Source organism: Camelina sativa, chromosome 19 (genome assembly GCF_030686135.1).
Source record: "Camelina sativa cultivar CO46 ecotype springtype chromosome 19, ASM3068613v1".
NCBI classification, from domain to species: domain Eukaryota; kingdom Viridiplantae; phylum Streptophyta; class Magnoliopsida; order Brassicales; family Brassicaceae; genus Camelina; species Camelina sativa.
In genome coordinates, this window is record NC_141898.1 from 5926329 (window position 1) to 5947930 (window position 21602).

General features: G+C 36.6%; 4 protein-coding genes and 1 non-coding gene across 8 annotated transcripts; 3 read left to right on the forward strand and 2 right to left on the reverse strand.

The window, feature by feature from the left end:
- Positions 1 to 71: 71 nt before the first annotated feature.
- On the forward strand, positions 72 to 626 carry LOC147920228 (uncharacterized). The gene has a single exon (XM_087500969.1). It carries the CDS (start codon positions 72 to 74, stop codon positions 624 to 626), a length of 555 nt encoding a protein of 184 aa, XP_087357095.1.
- A 497-nt stretch (positions 627 to 1123) lies between these two features.
- Positions 1124 to 1195, forward strand: TRNAD-GUC (transfer RNA aspartic acid (anticodon GUC)). The gene has a single exon. It is a non-coding gene; the product is annotated as a tRNA-Asp (tRNA).
- Positions 1196 to 2620: 1425 nt separating this feature from the next.
- Positions 2621 to 6386, forward strand: LOC104765110 (putative WD repeat-containing protein C2A9.03). 2 transcript variants are annotated; one of them, XM_010488783.3, is made up of 10 exons: positions 2621 to 2821; positions 3467 to 3640; positions 3766 to 3933; positions 4019 to 4105; positions 4263 to 4397; positions 4477 to 4587; positions 4676 to 4767; positions 4856 to 4961; positions 5345 to 5431; positions 5518 to 6386. In XM_010488783.3, exons 2-10 carry the CDS (start codon positions 3500 to 3502, stop codon positions 5929 to 5931), a joined length of 1341 nt encoding a protein of 446 aa, XP_010487085.1. In that variant the 5' UTR covers positions 2621 to 2821; positions 3467 to 3499; the 3' UTR covers positions 5932 to 6386. The 2 variants fall into 2 exon arrangements, with proteins under 2 accessions (XP_010487085.1, XP_010487084.1); XM_010488782.3 differs by having other exon boundaries at positions 2805 to 3102.
- A 1023-nt stretch (positions 6387 to 7409) lies between these two features.
- On the reverse strand, positions 7410 to 9957 carry LOC109124749 (high mobility group B protein 10). The gene is made up of 6 exons (XM_010488784.3): positions 9668 to 9957; positions 9076 to 9154; positions 8804 to 8966; positions 8655 to 8702; positions 7879 to 8255; positions 7410 to 7787 (listed from the first exon to the last, which is right to left on the reverse strand). Exons 1-6 carry the CDS (start codon positions 9850 to 9852, stop codon positions 7677 to 7679), a joined length of 963 nt encoding a protein of 320 aa, XP_010487086.2. The 5' UTR covers positions 9853 to 9957; the 3' UTR covers positions 7410 to 7676.
- A 706-nt stretch (positions 9958 to 10663) lies between these two features.
- Positions 10664 to 12760, reverse strand: LOC104765112 (WPP domain-interacting protein 3). 3 transcript variants are annotated; one of them, XM_087502689.1, is made up of 4 exons: positions 12450 to 12627; positions 12032 to 12280; positions 11402 to 11959; positions 10664 to 11278 (listed from the first exon to the last, which is right to left on the reverse strand). In XM_087502689.1, the coding sequence occupies exons 2-4, from the start codon at positions 12276 to 12278 to the stop codon at positions 10764 to 10766; spliced, it is 1320 nt and encodes a 439-aa protein (XP_087358815.1). In that variant the 5' UTR covers positions 12279 to 12280; positions 12450 to 12627; the 3' UTR covers positions 10664 to 10763. The 3 variants fall into 3 exon arrangements, with proteins under 3 accessions (XP_087358815.1, XP_010487087.1, XP_019096565.1); XM_010488785.3 differs by having other exon boundaries at positions 11402 to 12280; positions 12450 to 12760; XM_019241020.2 differs by lacking the exon at positions 12450 to 12627 and having other exon boundaries at positions 11402 to 12295.
- Between the last annotated feature and the right edge of the window lie 8842 nt (positions 12761 to 21602).

The following is a 21602-nucleotide window of genomic DNA, read 5'->3' on the forward strand; positions in this document are numbered from 1 at the left end:
AATGTTTTTCACCTATCCAATCAGTGCAAAAAATCCGCGATGATGTGGAGGAATGGAATGTGGCTCAGAAAATGGATTCCAATGGAGAAGATAGGAGGGAGGAAGAATCGACTGGAGCAGAAGGGGAGGCCGAAAGACGAAACCTGTTACCGCAGGTTGTAACCAATGATGTGAGGTGGGAGTGTCCACCAACCAATTGGGTTAAATGCAATGTGGGGATCTCTTGGTCAAAAAGAAACCAACTTTCAGGAGGGTCCTGGGTATTGAGGAATAATGAAGGTACGGTTATTTTGCATAGCCGTAGGGCTTTCTCGAATGTGCCAAACAGAGATCAAGCAAGCTTTCTAGCTACACGATGGGCTGTTGAAAGTTTGGCGAGTCATAGATGTGTGAAGGTGATTATAGCGATGGAAGATGTCCAGCTTGTTAAATGTGTTCTGAGACCGATTGCGTGGCCTTCCTTTGCGTATGAAACAGGGGAATTGTTAAAGTGTCTAAGGTTTTTTTATCAGTGGTCACTGGTAGTAGAAAACCCAAAAGCTAATAGAGGAGCTTCTCTCATTGCTCATAGTATAACAAGTGATTGTCGCCTACAATCCTATGTGGCATCTGGGTATCTGACTTAGCTAAAGAGAGTGTTTGAGGATGAGAGACTCTGATCCTCTTTTTAGTGTTTTGATGGTTTTTAATGTACTGTCTAAATGGGTTTTGTGTTAACCATTTTTTGGATAGGCCAGATCTATTTGATGGTGAGTTTGGCTAAGGTAGGTTTAGGTTAATTATGGGGGGCTAGCAGGTATTTTTTTGGAAAGCTAGGTGGTAGACCCATGAAATCCTTGTAACAGTAGTATCTTTTCCTCAAAATCAATAGAAATCAGTTGAACAAAAAAAAAAAAAAAAAAATACTCCCAGTTGAAGTTTAATTTGTATTGGTATTGAATTGTACATTAGTTTAAGGGAAGTAAGCAAACAAAAAGGTCGTTATAGTATAGTGGTAAGTATTCCCGCCTGTCACGCGGGTGACCCGGTTCGATTCCCGGCAACGGCGATTTTAACTTTCTTTTGTCCCTTATATTTTGAAGATCTTCTAGATTTAATACTTTTAGTTTTGAATAGCAACTAAGTCGTTGTAGTATAGTGGTAAGTATTCCCGCCTGTCACGCGGGTGACCCGGGTTCGATCCCCGGCAACGGCGATTCTTTTTTCCTTTTTGAGTGCAACAGGCCGTTCTTTTGTGTGCCTGGAATAAAGACTTAATTAAAGGCCTATTTATAACTATACCAATAACTATTAAAGGCCCAAACAACAAACCAAATAGAAATATGCATTCATCAATTACGAAGATTTTTGGCTTTTTCCATTAGTAATTTGACTAATTTCTATGGTATATTAATAACTATTACTTGCGGAATATATCACATGATTTTTTTTTTTTTCTTCCTGATATGCTTTCACATCTAGCAAATAAAAGCACATGAGTCATGAGTGATATCAGGAAAGAAAGCACATATAGATTTTTAGAGCGAATTTTCCTTCAAATCCAACACAAAATGTGAATAGCCATTAGCCACTTACAAACTGGTACATAGCTTACAATGCCATAGAGCATGTAGTGATTCATTCATGCCTTTATGAGCTAGAGAAAGTTACCCGGTTATGTGAAAGAGCAAAACCTACTGCAACTTCCGTGAAGAAAGGGAAACCACCGATGATGGACTCTCTCCATAAATAACTATACGTGTGTTGAGTTTTTTTTTTTTTTTTTTTTAAATCCCCAGAAAACGAAGATGCATGATAAATAAAGCATTGTTCTTTTGTTGAAGTATATCTCAGGAGTCTCAAATTCATGAACCATATTGTCTTGTGCATTTGTTGAATCTCTAAACACAAGGTTAGGGTAATGAAGCAGCGTTTGATGGTGCAGAGTCTTCTTAAATGCTAATGTCAATTTGTGTGCAGAAATTAAAATCTTTTTTGTTAGGTGGTCAAGAGTCTCAATACTCGAATATAAGCATGCCCGGCCATATGATAAGAGTGATGAGAAATAAAGACTGAAAAATTTTTAGATAACCTCTCCTAATGATAAACATGTTTATCATATAGACTGAAGGTATATATATGATTTGATGTTTATATAGAGAGGTGAATGCTAAAACTAATTAACCTAGTTTCTTAATATGCAAAACCGAGTAATATTCAAAAATATATATAGAAGCATTTCATTAATATCTTCAAGATTTCATATACCATTTGTCTCATACATACAGAGAGGAAACATTCCAAACAGATGATGGTATACAATAGTGAAAGGGTTGGCCGTTCGCTTAAAGATCGGTAGTTCTCTCATATAAAAGATTATGTAAAATGCATACTTTTTCTCGAAGTTGCATCTGAATAAAAACGTTAAGCTGTATTCATATCATTATAGAGATAGAATGTGTGCCTCGAATTTGAAGTGTTATGAGAGTAAAAATATCGGATTTTTTGGATGGGACCATAAAACACGACGTCGTGATATTTTTTTGATATAATCAAGTACAGTAAGTGTCTGTGTTCCCAAGATAATGTTAAACAAAAAAATCTCATATAGAAGAGAAGAAAGACAAACCTGTCCTCATATACTCTAAACAAAAACTTTTCTTGTATCTCAGGGGTGAATATGTCTAAAATAAATGGCATATACAGTAATATAGAATTTTGTAGCTAGATTTAATTAATCCCAAACAATCATGTAGATATTATATACAATAAAAAAGAAATTAATCAAATCTGGTAAAGGGAAAAGAAAAAGAAAAAAACGGACCGTCTCTTTCCCACTCATGTAAGTTTGTTTAATTGGTTCTTCTTCTTCTGTGAAAGGGGAAAAGATAAAATTTGTTGCTGTTCCTATCTCTCTCTCTTCCCGTTTTCACTTTTTTTTTTTTTTTTTTTTTTCTTCTGTTCTCTGGCGGCCGATCCCGTCGCTCTACCTCTTCAGATATATATATTTTCACATGACTTCCAAAATTATCACTATATCTCAGGATTATTTGCTGAAATTTCTCGTATCTGGATCGAAAACAGAGATTTCATTTTCGTTCTGATTCCTACTAAAATCCTAGGGTTTGTTCCCCCTTTTGGATCTATATTTTTGTACTCCTTTTCTTCACTGCCTAATTTTGATGTTGTGATTGTTAGGGTTTCTGAATTAATTGAGTTTTCTCCCTTTTTTTTTTCCAGTTTCTTCCGCTTTGGTTTATATATAGGTTAACCCCTTTTTTTGTCCCTCAATTATGTATGTCTAATCATTTGAATTGAATTAGCCTAGTGAGAGTTGCATGTTTTAATGTTATGCTCTGTTTGTTTTTTTTTTTTTTTTTTTTGTTAATGTGTATTATTTGAGTAATATGGTGGATTTAGTAAGGAATTTAGTGTTTCTTAATACTGTATGGTGGATTTACTTATATGGTTGTGTTTGTTTATGCAGGTGCCTATAATTTAGTTACCAAAACAATAAAAAATGTCCAATTATCAAGGAGATGATGCTGAGTACATGGAAGACGTAGATGATGAGATGGAAGATGTTGAAGATGATATGGATGAGGAGTTTCGTGGCGATGATCTTGGTGCCTCAGATTCTGATGTTGATGAAGTTGAGTCTGTAAGTATATATATATGCCTGATCATCATGGCTTTGGCTTTCTATGCTACTTTATTAATAATTTCTTGTTCAGTTAGTTACCTACAGTATATATATGTTGTAATTTTGGTGTTATTTGGTTTCAGAATACTAAAGTTGCTGATACCTCGGCGGAGCAAGCTCGGAAAGGGAAAGATATCCAGGGGATTCCTTGGGACAGGCTTAGTATTTCTAGAGAGAAATACAGACAAACTAGATTAGAGCAGTATAAGAATTATGAAAATGTCCCTAACTCTGGGGAATCCTCTGAAAAGGTTAAGCGTTTATATTCTCTGATCCTCCATTGTTGTTAGTGTTCAGGTGGGCGCATTTACTTATTATTTGATTGTATGGATTTAGGTTTGCAAGGTCACACAGAAAGGGGGACTCTTTTATGACTTCTGGAGGAATTCAAGATCTATTAAATCTACTATACTTCATTTCCAGGTTTTTTTTATTTGTTTGAGAGTTTGCTAATTTGGACTAGTTGATAATATTTTTCTTTGTGATTTTGATTTAGATATTGTCTTTGGCATGGTTGAGGACATAACATTTGTCTACTACTAAACTCTCTACCTGATCATGAATTTTTACTGTGTCATAGTTGAGGAATCTGGTATGGGCAACTTCTAAGCACGACGTTTATCTTATGTCGAATTTTCTGGTTACACATTATTCTTCTCTGACGTCCGGAAAGAATGAAGTTCTCAATGTCCGTGGTCATGTTGCACCATCTGAGGTTAGTTTTTGCCAGAATGTAGAAAGTTATACTAAAATGTAACTATATGGGGTCATGAACTGTTTTTTGCTGCATTTAGAAACATCCTGGAAGTTTGCTGGAAGGATTTACGCAGACTCAAGTAAGTACACTTGCAGTGAAAGATGACTTTCTAGTTGCTGGTGGGTTTCAAGGAGAACTTATTTGCAAGGTAAGTATAGATTTATTTATTACGGATTTATCACATTAGCAACGTGCATTCTCATTAATAAGCCTCATCTGTTGCCATATTTGTTCAGCATCTTGATAGACCTGGTGTCAGCTTTTGCTCTCGTACGACTTACGATGATAATGCTATAACCAACGCTATTGAGATCTACAACAAACCCAGGTTTGTGCTTGTCTTTTGCTGAAAGGATCCACAGCAAGCTGTTAGAGCCACTGCTTCTATCTAACTTAGTTATGTTCTCTGATGGCAGTGGTGCACTTCATTTTACTGCCTCAAATAATGACTGCGGTGTTAGAGACTTTGACATGGAGAGATACCAGCTTGTTAAGCATTTTCGTTTTCCTTGGCCTGTGAATGTAAAGTCCTTGCTTCTTTCTTGGTTTTGGTTTGGATTTAGCATAACTCTTCATCTCTTAGACTTGCGGCAAATAGCATGAGTTACAGTTAGGCTTTTATAACCCCATTTATTATCCAGTTACAGTTAGGATTTTATTACCCCATTTATATACAATTTGCCAAATTCAAGTGATAAATATATATGTGTTTCGAATCATGTAACAAAAATGGTATTCTTGGTTTTGCTTTCGATTTAGTATAACTCTTGATCTCTAAGACTTGCGGCAAATAGCATGAGTTACAGTTAGGCTTTTATAACCCATTACCAAATTCCATAAATATATATGTGCTTCGAATCATTTAACAAAAATGGTATTCTTTTGATTTCAATTTGTTGGTACAGCACGCATCTTTGAGTCCTAATGGTAAATTACTGGCTATTGTTGGAGACAACCCAGAGGGCCTTATAGTAGACCCGAACACAGGAAAGGTACATATTTATGGTCCTGGATATAAAAATGGCTTGTCACCACGCATATGCTCTATAATGTCGAATCTTGGGAATTTCCTCTGCAGACGTTGGAAACACTATCAGGGCATGTGGACTTTTCCTTTGCCTCGGCATGGCATCCAGACGGAGTCACTTTCTCAACGGGAAACCAGGACAAGACTTGCCGTGTCTGGGACATCCGTAATCTATCTCAATCCGTTGCTGTCTTGAAGGGTAACCTGGGAGCAATCCGGTCAATCCGCTACACATCTGATGGAAAATACATGGCCATGGCTGAACCTGCTGATTTCGTACATGTCTATGATGTCTCAAACGGGTATGAAACAGAGCAGGAAATCGACTTCTTTGGGGAGATCTCTGGAATATCTTTTAGCCCTGACACAGAGGCGCTCTTTATTGGGGTATGGGACCGCACTTATGGTAGCCTCCTTGAGTTTGGTCGGCGCAGGAACTATTCCTACCTTGATTCGTTTCTATAAGCACAAAGAGAAGTATACACAACCCTCTCCAAGGAATAAAAGAGAGCTCATACAGCAACCAGTGAAGACGACATAATGGATCTCTTGAAGGTGTAAATGATGTGTTGTGCAAATGCTAGTAGTTAGTGTCTTTTGTTACATTTTTCCGGCTGGTGTGTTGCTTCCTTATTCAAGCTCGGTTTCAAAGATGTGTACAAAAAAGGATGGTTCAGTGGTGGTACAGTCTGGATTAGGACTTGATGGTGGTTCTGCAGCTGGATTCATCATGTTCAAAGTCGGTTTGGGATACAAGGATCATTGCTGTTCTGTTTGGTGGCTTGTGAGTCTTTTGTTTTTGTTCCTTGTATTTGTGGTTGTTGTAGGAACTCGAGTGTTTGAATCCTGTTCTGAGTTTAGAATATGGAGATGCTTAATTAAACTATAATAATAATAATAATAATCCCTGTTCTTTAGAATTCGGTTACATTTTAACTTTGTTTCATACATTTCTGCTGTCTACGAATATCACTCAATCCCTCTCCGTCGTGATCAGCCTCAGCACAGGACTCTCACTCTTCCTAGGCCGATTCGTCTTCTTCAAACTTCTAAAGCAAAACTTGGCGAAATAGGGGTTGCCCTGAGCAGAACGGGAAAACTCACTATGAAGCCGGAGGTGATTGAGCTAAAGAATACGTGAGTCTGCTGAAATCGAACGATCCAGTTGGATTCAACATTGTGGATGTTCTCGCTTGGGGATCAATCGGACACATCGTCGCTTACTACATCTTAGCTACTTCTGGCAATGGTTACGTTCCCAACTTCTTTGGCTGATTGTAATTGGTAACTGTTTGTGTATTGTAGTATCGGGACGGGTAGGGCTGGGCATTCGGGTTACCCATTCGGGTTCGGTATTACCCATTCGGGTTTGGGTAAACGGGTTTAGAAAAATAGAATCCATTGGGTATTTTTAGATATATGGGTTCGGTTCGGTTTGGGTACTATCGGGTTCAGGTCGGTTTAGGTTGCAAATTATAGAACCCGATTAGTACCCGAACTACCGGGTACCCGAAAAAATATAATTAAATTTAAATAAATTTAGTTAAATTTTGACTTACATACCAAAATATTTTAGATATTTTGATTATTTTTGATATTTAAATATAAAACTAAATAAAATATTCAAAATTATAATCATAATTTTGGGGTAATTACATTATATTAATGATAAATATTATAAATATGTTTATATGTTCGGGTTTAATGGGTACCCAAACGGGTACCGGGTATTACCCGACCCTAACCCGAACCCACAGGTACTAGAAAATAGAACCCAATAGGGTTTTATAAGCAAACCCGTACCCAATCTAAACTCGGTTTTTCGGATCGAGTTCCAGGGTATTCGGGTACCGTTTTTATGCCCAGGCCTACCGGTATGAAATAAATGTTTTGTCTTTCTTAAACTGTCCATACATAAACATGACAATATAAATAGAGTTGAGTTTTATGTCAAAAGGCAAAACATAGAACTTGGTCTCCCTGCATATATATGGCTATGCCGGCAACACTACAAAATGGCACTTACTAAAACAACGACAGAAAGACACAAGTCTGCAGTTAGTAACCTCTTCACTAAACCCTATAACCATAAACATGGCAAATTCTGCAGATGATCAAAAACATAACATTCAAGGTAAAATTAAACAAGTTCTCTGAAGAAAAAAAGATAATGTTACAACAAACACAGTTGACAACAAAAGGGAGAGACACTACTGAGCCACTGTAGAAGCAGCAGCAGCTCCTGAGTCATGTGAAGACTTGTATTCCAACATCTCGCTTCTGTATCTCTCCACATCCTTCACTCCTTTGTCTTGATAAACCTGTAACGGCGATCAGACTTGCGATCAAAACACTGGTTTTAATAATAATAATAAAATATGTATTTGATTTAATGATGATCCGATCGGATACCTGTTTCTCAGATTCAGTGAGATTGCTCCACATGTGTCCTATTTTCTTGGTGATGGTTCGTTCTTGTCCTTGGTACTCAGGTTTCAGCCTAGCGTACTGCTCAGCAAAGAAGAAGTTGTAGCCACTCCTGTGGCACTTGGGCTTCTGAGAGTCGACTACAGCCAACTTTGCTTTCTTCCTGTGCCGGCGTTGTGATGATGGTACAGTGGCTGAAGGTGTTTCCATGGTTTGTTGGGGCTGCCTTGGCGTGTGAGGCATGTGGTAAAGCACACCTTTCATCTCTTGGGTACCAATTTTCATCGTCACCAGATAGCCGTTATCAAACTTCCCGTCAATGCATCCATGAACCTCAAACCCAACTTGTGGTTCATCAATACCTGCACATCCCATAACATACGTCAAAATTTAACTAGACACATGTGGCGAATCTATGCGGTAATCTTACACAGATAAGGAATGGAATCAAAGGAGAGACAGTGTATTTAATTTGGTTAGAAGCTGATTAAACTAAAAAGGAATGAACCTGAGAGAGCTTGGCTGTTACGCCATATTTGTGACACGTTATTAACTCAGGATGAATTAACCCGTGAGAAAACTAATGAACCCGAATATGGAATTAACAGCATAGCAGACTATGCCTTGTTTACAAAGAAGCTGTCGTGAACTCTATTCAATGGACAGAATACTAAACACAACATTCAACAAGCTGATGCATTGGACAGGGATATGGAGGGAAAAAAACAAAAGCCACAGAGTTAGAGAAACGTTTCTTATACCTTCCTCAGGGTTTGGAGAGTCACTGGCAAGGTTCTTCATTGCTTCATCTGGAAAAGAGTAAGAATTTAGGGTTATCTCAGCAAGTCACATATAAATGAAAGAAAAGGCAAGACAACGATAAGAACTTTTTTTTAGTGTTGAAGTAGACCTGTTGATTGGATTGAAGAGACTGATTTTTCAAAGTAATACACATGTTCCAGCTGATAGAGAAACTTGAGATAATACTTCCTCAAGACAAACGATGCACTTGTTATCGTCGTTGGAAAACTGAATGCACCAATCACTTCTTTCCATTTCCTATCCTTAACCACCTAGAGTAACCCAAAAAAAAACAAAAAAAAAAACACATTTGAATTCTCAACAAAAACAAAAATAATCTCCAAACCGTATATGATTAATGACAACATGAGCTCCTCCTACCCTTTCAATGCCACCTCGAGATGTCACCTCGATGAAAAGCCGATGCAGATCAAGAGTGTTTCCTCCCACAGTAGGAACCCTTTAGACACACAGAAAACAAAGATAAATTAACACACAAAGCCTAAACTCGTTCATAGATCATAATTACAATATCGTGATTAGTAAATACCAAATCCAGTTTAATATAAACCTAATTCAACAGGCGATACACATGACACAACACACTCACTGCATTAACGAAACACAAACTTCACCAATCCAGATTTTGTAAAACCCTAATTGACATTTACCATCATTGCACTAAACACAAAATCTAATACTTTTTGCTTTAATCTTACCAAGCAAAATATCAACAACTCAGCCCTTAAATCTATAACCCTAATGAATCTTAAAGAGTAAAATACAAACCATAATTGCATATATCTTCTAATAAATCATACAACCACAGAACAACAAAGAAACACCATTCAATTCAATCGACACGACGAGACAAATAATAGAATACCCAGAAACGAAAACAAACTTAAAACAATCTTGAACTGAACGCGACAGTCTCACAAAACCCAAAAACACACACAAAACGAGAACTCACTTCAAAGTCTTGCTGGTTAAACCGAGCAAAGCTCGGAGCTTTTCCCAGAAGAGAGCAGAGTTACGGACAAGATCATCGTATTTGGCAGGAGCAGAGGAATCGTCGCATCTCTTGGTATCTGAAGGATAACCATTAACGGACTCCACGTTAGTTTGAGAGTAGGGTGAAATATCAGTCGACGACATTTTTTTCTTTTTGGCCGTCTTGGTAAAGAGAGGTAAGAGAGAGCAATTGAGGCGAGACCGTATTTAAGATTTTTATTAAGTAGATGATTATTATTAATCCTCACTTACATATATTTATGTTGAGAAACATGATAAGGTTTTAAACCAAATTCACCACACAAATTTGAGTATTTTTTTAATCTCAAGAGATTTCTTCCTAAAATCATCATATAGGGAAATTATTATTATTTTTTTTTTTTAGTCAGACAAATTTATTTACTTCCTTTTTTCTATTTTTTTTTTTGTGCACCAAATTTATTTACTTCCTTTTTTCGGCTAATTTAGTACTTACTCTTTTGACTAGGTTCATTTAACTGTGAGACTGAGAGCCGAGCCCATAAACAAAACCATCTTCCCCGGGTTAATGGGCCTAATTTTTTGATAACAAGACCGGTCCGGTCAAACCGGATTGTCTATTTTTAAAACTGGAATTGAGTTGAATCGCTGATTTTTTTTTTTTATCTTAAAGAGATTTCGCCCTAATAAATCACCACCACATATGGAAATAATTTTATACTATTTTTTTTAAGTCAGACCAATTTATTTACTTCCTTTTTCGGCTAATTTAGTAATTACTCTTTTGATTAGGCCGTTTAACTGTGAGAGCCGAGCCCATAAGCAAAAGCATCTTCCCCGGGTAAATGGGCCTAATTTTTTAAAAAACAAGACCGGACCGGTCGGATTTTAAACTGGAATTGAGTTATTTAGCTGGTTGAAACCGATTGAACCGGTGATCCAATTCAGTATCCGGTCTGATTGTCAAAACATTATCTTTGGGAAAAGAGTAAAGAGACATTTTATGATTATTACAATAAATGAAAAATCTGTAACAAAAATGTTTGATAATTCCACAACAACAAGAACAAATCTTTTCAAGTTGGTATTGACTGTGAAGCAGGAGAGAATTGAAGGACAAGAAACCAAAGCATGGAGACAAGCAAGATCAATTGTGTCAAAATATAGATACCGAGCTTACATGTTTTCCCTAAGATGACTTCACGGTTTGATTCAGGATGATCTTCTGTTAAAGAATGTAACTTCTTAGGTTCTTGATGTAATTGTAGTGAACTCAGAGATCCTGTGAGCATCAAATGCTCGATTTCGGCTTCGATCTTTCTCTGGAAAATATCTTCGAGTTCAGATTCCACCTTCGAGTTTTCGAGTTCTTGAATCCTGGCTTCTTTTTCCTCGAGAGCACTTCTTGCTTCCTCGAGTTTGTGTTCCAGATGTTTTACCTTCTCCTTCAAGATCAATGCCTTCGGCCCTGAGGATGTTGAGTTATCTTCTCTACAATTTTCATTTCTTGGCTGGTCTGATGAGCTCAATTCATCTATGTTCGACTGTAATGGTATAGGTTCCTTACCCAGCTCCTGAAAAGTTTGAACCTCTGCACACGGTTCAATTGCATAGTGTTAGTTTAGAAATCATCATATAACATTAAGAACAACATAAAGATGTGAATATCTTTCAGACATGATTATTGAAATCAAGATTTGTGTGTGCATAGTACCTTTCCAAAGAGCTTCCTGCAGAGCTGCAAAACTTTTGATAGAATCTGCGAATGGATCCTTGTCTGCCCAATGATTGTTGTTTTTCTTACTCTCATCTCCATCGTCTTCTTTAATATACCCATTCTCGCTTCGGCTATACGTTTGAACTTCCTCCCTAACTTCACCTTCTTGGCTAAATCCGCCAATATGATTCATCATCAATCTCTCATCATCTTTCTCTCCGTAGTTAGCAACAGAAACCGCACCACTCGAAAACACAAAATCACTACTTCTCAAGTCAGAATCCATGCTGGAACAAGGCTTCTCCTTCTCAATACTCACCCGCTCTTCACTAGCCTTCTTCACGGTACCACCACTCCATATTTTCCCATGGCTACCTGAAACAACCTTCCCTCCTATTGCATTACCGCTATGCTCTTCGCTTTTCTCAGAAGCTTGGCCAACAGTAAAGATACAACCTGGATCCGGAGGAGTAAAGCCGTTGACTACACCTGGATGATGATGATACACCATATTAACAGAACCAACAGAGCCTTCACTACTCTGCCTTGCTTCAACTGAAGACAAGTCCACATGTTTAGAAGGAGGATTCACAAAACCAGTCAAATTACGCTTCAGCAACTTACTACCATCATCAAGAGGAGGAGCAGCGTCAACGTCCTTCACAGGACCATCTCTTTTGATCCTTCTCCATTTCTTCAATCCGAAACCTTTCCTCCTCGTCGCTGATCCACCCGGAGACTCAACCCTGATAGAACTATCAACGCTGTTCGATCTTTGAGGTGGTAATCCAACACTTACATTTGCATTATGATCAGCAAGTGGTACTGAGTTACCATTGTCTTCCTCCACAGATTCAGGGACTGAGTCATTCATGCCTAAATCCATAACCACTCCGTTAAGATCTCTAAAGTAACTAGATTTAGCTCAAAAATCCAAAATATAAACTTCATATAGGAACTACGATGAGAAGACCCAAATTCAACAATCTCATCTGATCAAAATCTAACTTAGAGGAGAGGAATCGAATCGAATTGAAAAGCGTACCTAAAAACTCATCCAACGTCGAGAGCTTCCCCGAGTTACAGAAGAAGCAAGAGAAACAAAGAATCTAACGGATGATCATGCGACGGAGAAACCCACCGACATCGGAGAGGATATACCGGAAGGGAAGCTGCTTGCGAATTGGCATCAACGAAATGATTGATAGAAGCGAACAGAAATTATTTACGGACAACAGTACACACATGGGTCCCACATGACATAAACCTCCCAGTGCGCACAGCTGGCCGTCCGATCTGGAGCACAAAACAACATGTCGGAGGAACCCAAGTATATGAGCCCAGTGTATTGGGCCCATCAAAAATCGAGTCGCTCCTTCAGGCCATTTAACCTATCCAAAAATTATGTTTTTTTTTTTTTTTTATCAACATTTTAGAATTTTGATAAAAATCATGTATAGTTATTACAAAAATATTTATTTCCCTACTCTCGTTGCCTCCATCGAAATGCTTCGATTGGCACAGGCAACATTTGTCATATTTCTCATTTGTTTTATGTGTCTTGAATCTTATGCCCATGTTAGAGATCTGACTTCACCACCAGAGGTACTGATGGATACAATCTATGGAAGCTATGAACGTGGACTTAGTGATCGAGGAAGAGGTCACGATGTACCACCACCACCAAAACTATTGATGGATACAATCTATGGAAGCTATAAAAGTGGACCTAGTGATCGAGGAAGAGATCATGATGTACCGTCACCACCAAAAGTACGGATGGATACAATATATAGAAGAAGCTATAAAAGTGGACCTGATGATCGAGGACGAGGTCATTATGTTGTACCACCACCAAAAACATCGATGAATATAATTCTAAAAAGGCATAAAAGTGAACATGATGAAGATTAAGGGAAAGGTCATGGTTAAGTGTCATTTCCCGGTTAAAAAGATGGCATAGCTAGTGTTGGGTTTATATATGTTATATATATAATATAATGATAACTAAAACCAAACTATAAGCCAGTTTCAATACCATTAACTAGAACTAAATAAATTTCCTTATAAAAGTAAGAATTCCCATATAATTAAATATAGTCAGAAATCGTTACAAGTTTGAACCTCCATGGACAAAGTCATCACAAATTCAAATATATCCTTGACAACTCGAACATATATGTGTAAATATAAAAATAAAATAGACTAAAACTGAAAATTTTATAGGCATATTATTCCGTTAGCATTCAGATAAAAAGAAAATATGAATATAGGCCCTGTTCTTTTCCCACACGCTGCGACAGCGGCAGCGACAAGATTAAACGACTTCTCATGAAGATTAGTAACAAAATTAAACGACAACAGAACTTAAAAATAACAGGTTTGGATGAGTCGCAGAAGATCGCAGATAAGTCGCAACATCACCAAATTAGTCGCCGGAAAAAACTGCGACACCACCCAACTTTTATTTTAAACCAGCGACTGTCGCTGAGATTTTAGAAGCAAATTTGTGATTACAAAAAATTTCAGATCGATACCTTCTTATCTTGATCTGTAACTGAAAGAACAATTTTAATGGTGGAATATATGAAATTTATAATATATCCTTAAAGATATTCATATTTAAAAAAAAAAATTAATTACAAAAGTGCAACTTTTTAAAACCAGTCGCTGGAAATAATCGTGCGCCTGGTAAAAGAACAGGGCCGTAGTCAAAAAATCAAGTCATTACAAGTTTGAACTTCCATAGACAAAGCCATCACAAATTCAAATACAACTCGAACATATTTGTGTAAATACAAAAATAAAATAGACTAAAACTGAAAAAAGTCTGTAGACATATATCATTTCTTTAGCATTCAGATAAAAACGTATACCTCCTCACATATTTATATACATGTTTATGTGTGTATTAGACAAACATGAATTATATATACGCATTATCAACAAAACGAAAACAAAAACTCGAATGATATACCAAAATTAGTCAATTATTTTTCAATCGATCCCTAATTGACACTATAATAAAATTGATTTCAAGTTGAAAAGAAAAAAAATAGTAGTTCAGAATCCCTAGTACTATACAATATCCGTGATCCGTGAGGAAGAGTGCCTTACTACGTCGTCAACAACTCAACGTGTGACTTCCTCGACGAAGAATGTTACTTTCCTTTGGTTGATTTATTAGTACTAATAAATACGAATAGTGACTCAAAATGATATTCAAATTATTTATATCTTTTGCGTGATGCATGCGTTTGTTTAATTTATTATTTATTCTCCGTTTTCCTGTAAAATATTCAACGTTAGATTTATAGCCAGCAACGAAATTTCAACCTAAAATCTTCCTAGATATCGACTTTACTAAGAAGTTGATTCAACCGTACTATTCAGAAGTTAATTCCTCGACTTAATTTTTTCACTATTACAAATTTTCAATGACAGATAGTGAACAAGTAAGTTAAAAGAACAGGTCAGACAATAGAGACCATGATTAACTAATCGCGTAACATATCATAAACTAGAGATACGTCAATACCTTACTTTTTAATCTAAATACAGTTTTAGTATGTGTAAATATATGTTGGTAAAATTGTGTGTTGTGTCTTTTACAGATCGACAACACGAACTCGATGTTCTCTTATTCTAATTTATCACATATGTTTTAGTCAAACATAATTAATATTATCTTTAGTCATAATTTGTGTCCGTGTGGTCGAATATTTTCTTATTTACTTTGTTTTAGTTGGATCTCTTGCCAATGTTGGTTAAAAGAACTCAGGGTTCATGTGATCAGCGTTGATTGTTGAATCATTTGTGTGAATTCCACGCGCCTAGTTTTACACTAGAGAAGAAGAACGCCATTTGAATGGGACCTATCTGTGAGTAAGCAGGTATCAGTATCATACGTCGATTTTGGCTTTTGTGTATGTTGGACAGCGAAGAGAGAAGCCTTGTATTTGAAGCAACTACTATTAGTTTTAAAATCAATCAACTATCAAAAACAGATTTTTTGGGGCTTTTTTTTCTTTCTTTTTTCTAGTGTTTGCTAGTAACGAGTTTGATATTTTAATTTCTAGTATCGATTGGATGAAGTTTGTACAACTATCGATCGTTTATTACTTAATTTGTGACGACATTTACACATAGGTCCTCGTGAGTGTCTCTGTATATTTCTATGCTGTTAAAAAAGTTAAACGAGACTACTAGAAATGTAGGAGTATTACTTTAGTCCAATAACAACAAGATGTGAATCATGCATGTGACCAAAAAGAAAAGAAAAGAAAAGAAAAAAAGGGAGAGAAATTGAATAAGTTTTCGTGAAAAGGGGACAGTTGTACAAAAAAATGAGGCAGATTTGAATGCGATGATTCCGCTATTTCAGGGAAACAAATATATCATCTTCAATATGAAATGCATGAAAGTGACGGGTAAGATTTTCAAATCGTATCGACTTTTCGTCTTTTCTTCGAGACTTCGACCCCATTTATATATATATATATATATATATATATATATGTTTTTGTTCAAAAAAAAAAAAAAATTATATATATATGTCTACACAAAGTATATGTGAAAAAAAATAAAAAATCTTTATACAATTTGGACCAAAGTGTTTTTATGTATATTGGTCTAAAATAAAAGGGTTTTGTGCATTTATTCGATGCATGCATGTGACTAAAAAATTACTTGGAGGATTTTGTGCAAAAAAAACCCTCCAAGTAATTTTTTTTTGCAACACAACCCTTTACATCAAATAAATGCAGGTCAATACCATAATCTTTAAAATCAACCGTAATATAACCTTCCTTTGTATCGATGACGTGGCAGCCGTTTATTTCGTTAAAAAACATCACGGCTGTGAAAACGACATCGTTCTGCTTCGGTTTAAAACAACACGAAATTTAAAAATCATGTTGTTTTATAGACAAAAACGACATTCCCCTTCACCTTTTAATAAAACTTAATTTGGGGGAAAAAATCAAAATTAGGGTTCATCCTTTAATTTGGGGGAAAAAGGAGAGATGGTTTCGTGAGATGTATGAGGGTTCATCGTTGTAGAAGTTAATCATGATTTAATGGTGAAAGATAGGCTAAAGGGATTCATGAAAAAATCTTCCTCTAGGAAATTCAAAGGCCAAGGTAGAGTTCTCGGATCTTCTTCTTCCTTTGCACCTCGACCAGGTTTAACTCTTCCTCCTAACCGGTTTAGCTCTTCTTAAGCTCCAATTCCGACTCCTAGACCCAAACCCAATCTGAATCCCACTTCAATGTCGTTGCCTGAGAAACCCATATCCTCCAATCAAAGGATAGTTGGTCTACAAGAAACCCGGATTATGATCTGGTTCGTGTTCTCCACGAGACGGGTTCGGTGCTTTGATAGCGTCCTTGCACAGATCCCAGAATGGTTATTCTCTGAATATGTTGGTGTGTCCAATGTGTAAAATCCATTCACGTAAGTCTTTTTGTTATGTTGTATCCTCAAACTATCTTTCACCATTAAATCATGATTAACTTCTACAACGATGAACCCTCATACATCTCACGAAACCATCTCTCCTTTTTCCCCCAAATTAAAGGATGAACCCTAATTTTGATTTTTTCCCCCAAATTAAGTTTTATTAAAAGGTGAAGGGGAATGTCGTTTTTGTCTATAAAACAACATGATTTTTAAATTTCGTGTTGTTTTAAACCGAAGCAAAATGGTATCGTTTTTACAACCGTGATGTTTTTTAACGAAATAAACGGCTGCCACGTCATCGATACAAAGGAGAGTTATGTTGCGGGTGACTTTAAAGATTATGGTATTGACTTGCATTTATTGGATGTAGAGAGTTGTTTTGCAAAAGAAAATTATTTGGAGGGTTTTTTTTGCACAAAACCCATAATAAAACTCTAAATGTATATATATAAAAAAATGAAATCATACAAAATGGACACGAGAGGATCTTTGGGGGTCAGAGGATGTGCGCTCGTGCGGCCGAAGAAACTGACAAAAAGAAGCGAGCCTACGGCCCCGCCCCCCGACCGCACTCTTCGTATTATTTTTCACAAACCCCCCTCAATGTAGTACTTTATAAACTTATCAGAGTTGTTAAATAATCCATCCTCTCCGGACCCTCGCTATTTAGTATTATTATAAAGGTTTTGGACCCTTTTAACATCTACCAAATTTACAAAAGACATCCTACACACCAACGAACATTAAAAAAAATTATAGAATATGCAAATGCGTGAAAGGAGGTATTCGAGATCATTTTGGTCACTTTCCCTAAAATTTATTTGTAACAGTACAGTATATGCTAATGTCACGGATTTTTCAACCTGATGTTTTGTTTATTAGTATATTTTTTCAGAATTTAATATATATGAAATAATTAATTAATGAAGCCTGTTAAAATTTACTCCGTAATATATGGCACGGGTTTTTAAAACTTTAAACTATAATATTTGTCTATCCAGCTAGGGTTCTCTTATTTACTTAATTAATAGTTTCAGCTTAGACTAACTAACCTATAATTGTGTTTTAGGTGAGAGTTAGATAGGAACGAAACAGATAAGTTTGAATTGATTTTTCTAAATTAAAGTTCTTTTGATTTGTTCTGCGCAACTACTCGAGCAGTGCAAATTTATTCATTATATGCACGAGCAGCGCAAGCACGATACACCATTGCATATAAACAAATCAACGACATCCAAGTTTTCAATAACTAAAGGCACGTAATTAATTAATCTTTTAAAGTAATAAATAATTTCTAAGTACGAATAGTTGGTAGTTTTATAAAACTTCGATTATGTATGTTGAGGTTTCAAAAGTTAAACAAGGATAATTTAAAGTTTTAACAGGTCCGGCTCATTGATAATACATAATTCTAACTTAATCTCGTACCTACCAAAATTAAGTTGCTGTCACGTCTCTTGCATGCATAATTGGTCAACATTAATTTGAGGTGATAATATCATGTCAATCGTTGAATACAGTTACAGTTGTTTTATTTATTTTGGTCAGGACACTAATTACGTTTCAAGCATGTATTTTATATAAAACGTACAGAGAGTAGATATTAACCAAAATTTGGTAAAAGTTGGACATTGATGAAACTATGGATCCGATTATTCATTTGTCCAACCAATTATAAAGTTTGACAGTTGTGTTATACTTTAGGGGTGAGGCCATAAAGCACAAACAGTACCAGTGGGGGTGGGGCGTATAATTCTGATACAAGAAGTTACATTACAAGAAAACACGAGATTTGCGCAAATCCTTCGTAAATTAACAGTCGCAAGGGATTTGCGAGATACTACGATCCCTCGCAAATTGCAAATATCGTAAATCTCTCGCAAATTTTACAAGGAACTTTTGTCTCTCGCAAATGCCTTGCAATTTGCGAGTATATATTTCTTCGCAAATCACTAGCAATTTGCGAGAAACCAATTCACTCGCAACTCTGAAGCAATTTGCGAGAAACATATTGACTCGCAACTCTGAAGCAATTTGCGAGAAACTGAATTCATCGCAAATTTGATTGAAATTAAATTTTAATTGAAATTGGTAATAGAATTGAATTGTAATTAAATTAAATTTGAATTGGGAATAGAATTGAGATTAAATTGAAATTAAATGAAATTTTAATTTCAGTTCACAACTGTGAATAAAATAAAAATTCTTAATAAAAAAATAAAAAAAAATTCCAACTGAAATTAAACTTAAATTGTCTACCGGATCATTAGCCGGAGAAGACGACGGTAGTGGAGCACTACTGCTAGAGGATGCATCAAACTGCAAAGAACCAACCCCATAGATCCTGTTTTTCTTCTTTGGAGCAACCTACCAACAAAACAACAAAACATCAATGAACTTCAAAGAAAGGCAAACACAAAACTCAAACAAAAACAAAGACATTCAAAGTATATAAAACAGACAACTTACCGATATGTAAATTTTGTTTTTGATATGAATTGGCACCCCACCAGAAGCAGTGCTCTCTCCATTCTCCCCTGTACAAAGCTCAGATTCCAACTCTTGGATCTTCGATGACACCTCATTGAACAGAGACTCCGACTTTCCATCCGTAAAAGATCCATCAGGCTTTCGATGAGTCTCTTCTAGGATGCGTACAAAATCAGGAGTTAACTCACCAGTTAGCTCAGACTGAAAAAGAGAAACAGAGAGATGATTAGTCAATATGAAAAAGAGAGATGAAAAGGAGAAAAAGAGAGATGATTAAACACTTACATGTTTTCGAGCACGGGCTTTAAAAGAGGTATGGCCTGAGCAGTGCTTATATATGTCGGTGCCATCAGGATCATGATATCGAGCATTCCGGCTGTTGGTACTCTTGACTTCTGATTTGGGATCAAGCCAATATTTAACAAGACCACTCCATACCTGAGGATCAATCCACCGTGGCTTTGCCTCATCACCTTTGAGTTTCCACTTTAACTTCCACCTAGACACTTGATCACACATCCTATCCTTAAGCTTGTCTTCAAACTCTTTCCTAACTCTATCATTGATGGACCGGTCCCAATTGTATAGTTGCTTCCAAAAAAAGAGAGTAAATTAGTATATATTTAAAAATGACAAACAAAACATATTGTGTGATTGCAAGACAGATTAGACTTACCGCAAAAGATTCATACCAACGCTCTACCACTTTAGTCGGCGTCTGTGTCCAATTGGCATGAGGCTCTTTGAAATCTCTTTCAAAGATGCTTCGTACAGTAGCGGCAACAGAGTAATCTTGGTCAAACCTTCAAACAAATTACAACATGAAAGGAGTGAATGATACTTGAATGATTTGGATTCAAGATGCAACTATGAAGACAAGCTTAAATGATACTTGTATGATTCGGATTACACAAGGTTCAGGCAACTATGATTCGGATTCAACAATTACAACTGTTACTATTTGGATTCGGATTCATGCAATAATTACAACTATGATTCGGATTCAATTACAACTATGATTCCTATTCAACATGCAACTATGATTCCTATTCAACGATTACACAAGGATCATGCAACTTTCTTACCAGCGAGTTCCTCGAGGTCGACGCGGGTCTAGCTTCGGTAAACCTCCACGCCCAGGAATATCGAGTAACTCTTTGAGGGTAAGATTGTTGAGACGTGTAGAAGCTCCTGTAGAAGACGAATGAGCGGGTGGAGACACCTCTTGATGCTCCCCAGATCCAAGATTCCCATTAGAGGGTGAAGGAGAAGGAGTATGATAAGATTGCGTCTGATGTAGTGGTTGCGAGTTTGAACGGCGAGTATTAGAACCGGCGGGAGTCCGTGTATGGTTAGAACCTGTGGGAGTGGGTACACCTTGATCAGACAGGAACCTTGTGTAATCGTTGCCATTGAACATCTATAAGAAAATCAAAATCAAAATAAATCAGATCTAAGAGAGATTATAAACAATTGAAATAGAAACATCTGCAATAGAAAAACAAAGATAGATTAGGGCTAATACCTTGATGGAGAAGAGCGGCGAAGACGGAGAAGACAAAGCGGGTTTAGGGTTCGGTTTTGACGGAGAAGACGAAGAAGAAAGAGATTAGTGTTTGACGAGGAAGATAGAAACAAAGACGAAGAGAGATTAGAGTTAATACCTTGAAGGAGAAGAGCCAATTAGGATTTAACGGATCCGATTAGGGTTTTACGGATCCGATTAGGGTTTGTCGGAGAAGAGGAAGAAGAGCCGATTAGGGATTTGATGGAGGCTTAGGGTTTGCCGGAGAAGACAGAGAAGACAAAGGAGACTAGGGTTAGGGTTTTCCGGAGAAGACGATGAAGAATAGAGAGTTTGAGAGAATGAAGAAGAGCGGCTAGGGTTTCTGAGAATGAGTTTGAGCTTTGCTCAAACCTGCTCGTTTGTATATATAAATATTTGTAGCCTCGTAAATACCTCGCAGACATTGCGAGAGATTAACTACGAACCCTCGCAAACTAGTCGCAACAACCGACAAACTGACCAATTAAAATTCTCCAATTTTGCGAGGGATTAGCGTGAAGTAATCGCACATCCCTCGCAATTTGCGACGGATCTGCAAGACCAATAAATTTGCGATGGATCTGCAAGGCCCAATAAGAAATCCGTCGCAAATCCCTCACACTCTTATAATCAAATACATTTTATATACCAACATTATCCTCATTAAAATGTTAGACAATCAAAAGCTAAAGAAATAAAAA

Bases quoted from the DNA above. Each gene is read 5' to 3' on its own strand.
- LOC147920228 (XM_087500969.1), top strand. From the start codon at position 72: ATGGATTCCAATGGAGAAGATAGGAGGGAGGAAGAATCGACTGGAGCA.
- LOC104765110 (XM_010488783.3), top strand. From the start codon at position 3,500: ATGTCCAATTATCAAGGAGATGATGCTGAGTACATGGAAGACGTAGAT. The intron at 4,588-4,675 runs GTAAGTATAGAT...ATATTTGTTCAG, and splicing joins AAGGAGAACTTATTTGCAAG to CATCTTGATAGACCTGGTGT. The intron at 4,768-4,855 runs GTTTGTGCTTGT...CTCTGATGGCAG, and splicing joins GAGATCTACAACAAACCCAG to TGGTGCACTTCATTTTACTG.
- LOC109124749 (XM_010488784.3), bottom strand. From the start codon at position 9,852: ATGTCGTCGACTGATATTTCACCCTACTCTCAAACTAACGTGGAGTCC. The intron at 8,967-9,075 runs GTAGGAGGAGCT...GGGTTACTCTAG, and splicing joins CTCGAGGTGGCATTGAAAGG to GTGGTTAAGGATAGGAAATG. The intron at 8,256-8,654 runs GTATAAGAAACG...TGGGATGTGCAG, and splicing joins CTCTCCAAACCCTGAGGAAG to GTATTGATGAACCACAAGTT.
- LOC104765112 (XM_019241020.2), bottom strand. From the start codon at position 12,290: ATGGATTTAGGCATGAATGACTCAGTCCCTGAATCTGTGGAGGAAGAC. The intron at 11,279-11,401 runs GTACTATGCACA...AACCGTGTGCAG, and splicing joins GCAGGAAGCTCTTTGGAAAG to AGGTTCAAACTTTTCAGGAG.